The following is a 7,381-nucleotide window of genomic DNA, read 5'->3' as shown; positions in this document are numbered from 1 at the left end:
TTGAATGAGCTGTAAAAAGCTGAAAACTAGAAAATTATCAGCTGTCCCTTAGGCATCTTTGGCCACTAGACCATGTTCTGCCTTCCCAACCTGAGCTCAAAAAGGTTATCTGGGAGGTTCATTTGTCAGTGCACATTTAGTGCCTGTTGTGAAGAGTCTACTTATTTCTCCAGATGACCAACCCAAGTTCACCTTACCAGTTGTGTCACATCCTGGACTGATAGTCCTACAACCCTCCTTGCTGGAGAGAGACCAGGGACAGAGCAGGGAATGGGAGCTAAATCCATCTGAGTTCAAAACCTTTGTAGAAGAGCAGAGATCTGTAGAGGCAGAGCAGAATCCTGTATTCCCATAGACTGAATGTCTTTTGATCCAGATCTTTGAGCCCAGCCAATTTCAATTTAAAACACCCTGCTATGTTTCCTGTCTCCAGCCCCAATGACCCAGGAGAGTTTTATAGGTAACTAACCCAAGAAATAACCCTGCTGTATGGGAATGCATCAAGTAGCAAAGCACCAGCCTAATAGTAGCTCCCAGCTTTCCCTGCTGCTGAGTGCTGCTCTTCTGAATTCTGAAGTGTCTTTGGATATCAAATAGAGCTGATTCAGGCTTAACGTTTCTTTTACCTTGCCCTGATTTGCCTCTGCTCTTCCATGAATATTATCTCTCAAGCATGGATGAGAATGTGATTGCTCTCTGTTTCTCTTAGCTGTACCCAACAAGAGCTCTGCACAATCCACAGTCCAACAAAGCACTGTTTCTTTCAATCTTGTGGGCTACATTTGACTCAATCTGAGATGCTAAACAACCCCCTTAAAACATCTCCATATTTTCTATATCCAAACCCTCTTCTTCAGAGGCATGGTATATCAATCATCTAGTTTTTGCTGAGAAGCAAGATTTCATAAGTCAAATAAGCCCAAGAACAACTCTTCAGAGAGCAATAGACACTTGAGTCTCCCACAACCCAAAGAAGAAAGACCAGAAAGCAAGGCACAAAGCAATTGAAGCAGATATGTCAAAGATTTATTGTATAAATCTACAAAAGGTTTTGCTACAATAGCAAATAGAGCGTAGCACTATTCTATTGACAGGTTCTAGTGGCTTGGTGTGATCTTGTAACTCCAACATGACACATGAGGAATAAACTGCCTGATACGGTCAGATCTAGGGCGAGTTATGTCGGCTTACAAAGACCTTTTGGCTTCAACCCCTATAACCTGTAGCAATTCAATGCATTTGCCTTTTGTACAAGGTTCCTTGAATTAATAATATCTCTAGTAAAAATAAAACCTCTAAAGTAGTTTTGTCAGAGTCAAATGTAAAATTGCCTAAGGAAAAGAAAGGAAAAAAAACCCAGTGGTTGAAATCCACTAAAATTGCACAGACACAACACATACACACTTCTTCATTCATGTGCCTTTGCCCCAGGAAAATAAACTACCAGCCCTTCCTGGAGAGGCTGGCAATATAAACCAGGGTGCTACAAGTAAAGCTCCGACCTGCCAGGAGCAGTAATTGAAATAAAATCAGTCCAGGAGATTCAGTTCTGTACACTCCAAAAAGCCAGCTGAAAATGTATAAACCTCAGGACCAAATGAACAAGTAGCACAGACAGGATAATTCATAAAAAAGGCAGGAAAATCTATTGAAAAATAAAATGCCTATTTGAGGCTGCCAAGTCCTTTGTAAGGGATTGTGGAAGTTAAGCACCTCAAACATCATTTTGACCTTGAGAGGATGCTTGTCAAGTCTGCCTTTACATAGTTTTACCCAGTTTTCTAGTCCTGGACATTTTTGCTGAGCATTGTTGGAATGCACATCAGGTCCCATTGGCTTAGTTCAAATGTAACAGAACACCACAGAATTTAGTGAGGTGGATTTCATTGCTCAACACACATACACCTGCACTGACACGCACACATGCATACCCAGGACAGTTGGCTCTGGAAGAGAGAGGAACCAACTGGACCTCTTCAGCTGAGATATGAACCAAAACTGCCTTGTCCACTCATCCAAGCTCTTCCTTTTGCACACTGTTTGCACTCCCTGGGTCTGGATGGAAACAGTCACGCCAAAGCCAGCACAAGAACCCCAGTTCCTGCAGTAACTCTGGCCCATGCAGATCCAGGAAGCGCCTGCTGTCTCACAAGACTATCATTTCTGGCAAGACAGTCGTGCAGGCTCAAGCAGTTCAGACAAGCATCTGGAACTGCAGGATGCTTCTCCGAACCTCCAGAGCCCTTTGAGGTTTGAAACTAATACCCGCATGAAATGAAGCTACCCTCAACTCAGGAAAAATGAGTCACAGCATTAACAGCATGGAGGGTTCGTAGCCTAAGTAGGGTCAGTCATTTGGCAAAGTTAATCAGGAAAGTTTCTTTTAGCTGAAAATCTAAGTGAAGATGTCTATAGGTGAGTCCCAGTGGCCCCAAATTGCAGAGGTATGGTATCATCTCAACAGACAGTCAGCACAAGACCAGCATCCTTGCTGTCCACAAAGCTGAGACTTGGTTCTTCTGCCTTTTGGTTTCTCTTTTCATTCTTAAGGCTTTCTTCTTTGCCTGGAGTACCTGGATCAGCTCAGACTTCTCTTTGTCCTGTCGGAAGTGGTTTCCCCCTTTCATTCTGGCTCTCAGCACCTTGAACTGCATTGTGCTGCATGAGAGGCTCTTTGGTGAGTGATTTGCCCTCTGTCGTCCTGCAGCACTCACTTCTCCCCTGGGAAAGCAGAACGCTTGGGCACAGAGAAGGAAATGCAGCAACAGCAGCAGGGATCTCTGTTAAAGAAAACACAATGCAATAGCTTCAGTTAGATATCTCAAGTGGAGAACACAGGGGATTTCTCAGGACATGGGGTTAAATTCAGCTATGCCCACTGGGAGTTTGCACTCTGGAGATCCCACTCATATCGGCATCTAAGCATCTGCCAGTGGTCCAGCAGAAAGAAAGGCATGGTGTGCACTGTCCCCAGAGCTTTAATCATTGGGGCTGGTGTTTGGGTTCCTACATCAAGAAGTTGAAATCCCATGCAACCAGGATTTTGAAAACACTGGCTCTGAGGTCTCAAGACCTGGGCTATTCAATATTTCATATGAGGGCCCTGGGGATGCTAAGAAAGGCCCGCAAGGGTAGGATGGGAGGCAATTACCTGTGCCAGGCTTTCCTTCAGACAGTGGATCCAGCAGTCGGTGGCTGGGGATCCTGACAGCAGTTCTGATGTTGAATCCTTGGTTTCGAAGCTTTTTCTCTTTGGCTTATTTTCCAAACCCTGAGCACTGTGAAGTGAGTCCTTCTCAGAGGAGGATCTGAGTGAGTCACTGCAACCAAGAGAAGATAATGTTTGTAATGAGCGGCCAGCTCATACTCAGCAATGACACCCACTCCCCCATCACTCATCCCAGGTCATTAGTGAGAAATCTCCCTTCTCTCTGCAGACACAGCCACTGCTAATGAACTCTGAACAAGCAAGAGAAGATTCTCCTACTGTTCCTGAGACCTACTCACACCTAGTAAGGGTGCAGAGCAAAGATGCATCTCCTTCGAGTTGTGCATGGACCATGGGGCAAGTCCTTGGGCTGGGCTAATGAAAATCCCTATTTCCTGCCCATATTAATCAGAAAGTACAAGATACTGTCCTGTTTGGAAACTTTCCCCACTCACTGTCCTTTCTTTCCCTTTTGCTGGTTCTCCCCCTTCCTCACAACCCTAATCTGTCATTTAAAATGCTTCATGTCCCATTTCAGGTATTGTTTTTATCCCATTACCAGGTTCCTACTGGAGGGGCTACGGCTAATTTAGGTCTGAGGTGTGTCAGAGAGTTGCCTTACCTTCAGCCTCTTGGAAGGAGGCATGCCAAAAGGCCTTCCAAGCCATCAGTGCCACATGTCACTGCTGTAGTAGTGCCAGGGACATCCCAGGGGCATTCCTGTTGCTGCATCCTTGCTGCTTGTCTGACAGAGGTGTTGCTTATTTGGTCTGGTGGTGAATGCAGGTGCTGCTTGAGATGTGTCCAGCCTCGGGAAGCTTTGAAGAGCCAGACTTCATGAATATGCCTTACAGAAGTGTCATCTCAAAGTCCTATCATCAGGTGTTGGTCAAAGCAAGGGGAATGCTGAGCAATACTGTCTCAACATGGAAAATGTCGCAGAGTCCAAGTCCATCTTCATCCACAGGAAGATGCCGTAGAAAGCTCTTTGTGAACAAACAAGGCTCTGTCCTCAGGTGCTCCAGGACAAGGGTGTTGGGCTTTCCAAGAGCATTTTGTATCTGTCTGTGTGAGCAAACTCTTCCTTGTGATGCACAGGCTGAAACTGTGCTGGGACACACAGCTCCTCTCTTCACTTCTTTTTGCTTTTACATGGCAAAAGCTGCTGTTGTCTCCACACATCAGCATGGATTTGATTTGCTGCTCTAGGGGTATTTTGCTCTGGATTTAGGTTGTGTTTGTTTTTTTTAATTCAAAGTATAAGGATTTATTTCCCTTCTCTTCCCCCCCACCCTCTTAAAATAGCTCTGGTGCCTCCTCTGTCCACCTCAACATCCTCTCTTCTCTGAAAGGAAAGAGACTTCCCCTTTAATAAATGAGCTCAGAATTAAATCTGAAACTCTTGTTTCCTGCTGAATGCACAGAATAATGTGCAGAGAAAGGGTGAGATTTTCCTCTGCACTGCAGTGGCCTTGATTAGAGTGAGCCGAAACTAAGGCAAGAAATAAACCAGTAAAAGCCTCTTGAGAGGAAAAACATTAAAGCAGGTATTAGGTGCAGTGAAATGAAAAAAAAACCCACTAAAAATAATCCAGTTCCTTAGAGTTTTCAGTTCCTGAAGTCATAGGAATCCCTTTAAAGAAAACCTTTAAAACATATTTAAACCTTTGGAGCAATAAAAGCAGGAGATTGCCAAGCAAAGAAAAGCCCAGTGATAAACCAGAAAAGGGCAGGGGTCAAAAGAAAGATGTTTCCTCAGGGCAAGGGCACCTCTTCAGAAGAGGGAGGAGAGAAGGAAAGATCCATATGGGTAGGAACCCTCAGCCAATTGCTGCACTCATATGAAGTCCTTGCAAGCTGCCCGTGCTAAGCAGCTGCTTCTGAAGTTAGGAATTGTCTCTAGTTTCTTGTCAGGGATCCCCTAAAATTGTCTGTTCCCCACAGTGGTGCAAGCAGTATCTCCAGCACCACCGTACTGCATGGCTCAGGTGAGGTGGGCAACCACATCCTAAGGTACCCCATCACCTCCCTCCCCCCACAAGCAAAGTTAATTGCTCTGCTATGGGCTGTTGGACTGAGCACACCTCATGTCTCATCTCAGCCAGAACCTCTCCCCAAGGAGAAGCTTCCTAAATAAGCCCCTTTCTCCCTTTCATATAACCCAGACCGCTGCCTCCCATGGACTAGCTCATATGACAGTAGCTGGTGGGCTAGGGGGCTCGGGTTGAGTCCCATTGCTCGGCACGGGACTGGCAGTGGTTGAAGGAGGTGCAGTCTCCACAGAGTCTCCTGGTTGAATCTCAGGGGTCCTCTGTGGGCTGGGCTCCTCAGAGTGGTCCATGTTGCCCTGGACTTCCTTCCCTCTTTGGATCAGCTGCTCTAAGGTCTTGGGCAAGGGGTAACTCAAGAAGCGCTTCAGTTTGGGCTGGAGGGTGCCTACCACATACTGGATAATTTCCTCCTCATCTGCATCTACATAGAGAGTCTGGTACAAGTCCCTCTTGCGCCAAAGGAACTGATCCAGGGGTTCTCCCTCTTTCTGTGGCAAATCCAGCTCCCTTTTGATAGCATCCCTAGTCAGAGTCCCCTCGCTGTACTGCAGGAACTCCTTCTTGAACTCAACCCAGTTCTTGACGGAGTCCTGCTTGTATTCCCACCACTTTTTGGCTGGGCCATTCATGTGGTTTTGGATCTGAGACAGCCAGTACTCCTCTGTTCCACCCACCTGCTTTAAGTATTCCTCCAAGTGGCTCAGGAACTCCCGGGGATCCTCAAAGACCTGAGTCTCCACTGGGGAGGTTGGAGCATCCTCCGACACAGAGACCCACTGGTAGGAATCATGGGCCTGGGGGATGCTGGGCACTTCCCCAGGAGGAGGGGTCAGTGCATACATTTGGCTCATATCAAGGGCATAGTCATAAATCTCACCCTCACTCGGCCTTATCTCTGGGCCTCCCACCCCAACGGACACAGTCTGCTTGCCATGCTCCCCTGGGCAATATTTGCCTCCCATGGACTCCAGTCGGTCCGCCCACTTCTCCAGACGGAAAAAGACCTCCTTCCAAACATTCATCTCTCTCTTGACCCACCTCTCCAGATGGGCAATGGTTTCCTGGCATCTGGCCAGGCAGGCCTTGATGGACTTCTTCCACCTTTGGTTGTCAGTTGGGACGTGGTCCTCTAAGTTATTCTCTAACTTCCCCACTGACTTCTGCAAGCCTTTCAGCTCGCGCTCCACCTGCTTGGAGACCTCAGTCAGGAGGTGCCGGTGGGTCCTCCTGACGTGCTCCAACATTTCTGCCCTGCACTTCCCTATCTGCAGGATCACATTGGGCTTGTTGGCAACTCCACGGTGCCCCTGGAAGGAGTGGATGCCAGCGTTGGTGACATTGTCCAGCTGCATGGCTCCGACCGTGCGAGTGTCAAACACAGACAGAACTGTGTTGTAAAGCCCTGGCACTAGAGCTGGCTCTCAACAAACCCCCACCACAGCACTTCCTGAAAGACACACAGAGACTTCTAAACCCCCCTCAAAGGACTTTTCAACACAAACACAACCAAATCAGATATCACCACAGAGCGAGCTGTTCGGTCCCCGGGGATCCCAGACAGAGTTGTAGGCAAATTCCAGCTGGAAACGCCGGTCTCACGTGCTCAGGGTGTCCCAGAGAGAGCCAGGATCCAGGAACAAGGAGAGAGGAGTTGGCTGAATGTCTCCTGCTACCTGCTTGTCCGGAGTTGAACGTCCGCAGAGTCCTTGCTGGAGAGAAACACAGAGAGATGCACACTGGAAGCTGCTGCTGCAAAAAAAATCCCGGTGCTTTCTCCTCGGGTAAACTTGGATGAGTCGAGAAATGCTTTCACTAGAGATGCAAAGAGCTGCTTCTCTTCCCTGGCTGAACTGCCACTAGTCCGGGCTCTTCCATCTACTTATACCCCACACAGCTCAACATGTGGGTGGTGCCCTGCCTCCTCTCGCACTCTCAGCGCGGCGTTCATTGGAGGAGAAGCGAGGCCGGTGTCTGTGGCAACCCAGATCTTGGCAGCCTCCCCTTGCTTCCCACCCCCTCGCACACACCCCCAGACTCGACGCGAGAAGCACTTGAAAGGTGCTGGAGACAGTTGGGTAGATGGATGAGTAATCGCACCTTCCGCCTTTCAGATTGCAGGGAA

At 47.8% G+C, this 7,381-nt stretch overlaps 1 protein-coding gene across 1 annotated transcript; it reads right to left on the bottom strand.

Annotated features, from left to right (window-relative positions):
• Positions 1 to 1,004: 1,004 nt before the first annotated feature.
• On the bottom strand, positions 1,005 to 7,138 carry ARC (activity regulated cytoskeleton associated protein). The gene is made up of 3 exons (XM_061447618.1): positions 3,831 to 7,138; positions 3,152 to 3,320; positions 1,005 to 2,780 (listed from the first exon to the last, which is right to left on the bottom strand). Exon 1 carries the CDS (start codon positions 6,609 to 6,611, stop codon positions 5,397 to 5,399), a length of 1,215 nt encoding a protein of 404 aa, XP_061303602.1. The 5' UTR covers positions 6,612 to 7,138; the 3' UTR covers positions 1,005 to 2,780; positions 3,152 to 3,320; positions 3,831 to 5,396.
• Positions 7,139 to 7,381: the final 243 nt, after the last annotated feature.

Source organism: Pezoporus flaviventris, unplaced genomic scaffold (assembly GCF_033815535.1).
Source record: "Pezoporus flaviventris isolate CSIRO_AGI_PZ_B2104156 unplaced genomic scaffold, CSIRO_AGI_Pfla_v1 ptg000007l, whole genome shotgun sequence".
NCBI lineage: Eukaryota > Metazoa > Chordata > Aves > Psittaciformes > Psittacidae > Pezoporus > Pezoporus flaviventris.
The sequence above is the reverse complement of the archived record's forward strand: the minus strand, read 5'-3'. Positions and strand labels throughout refer to the sequence as shown.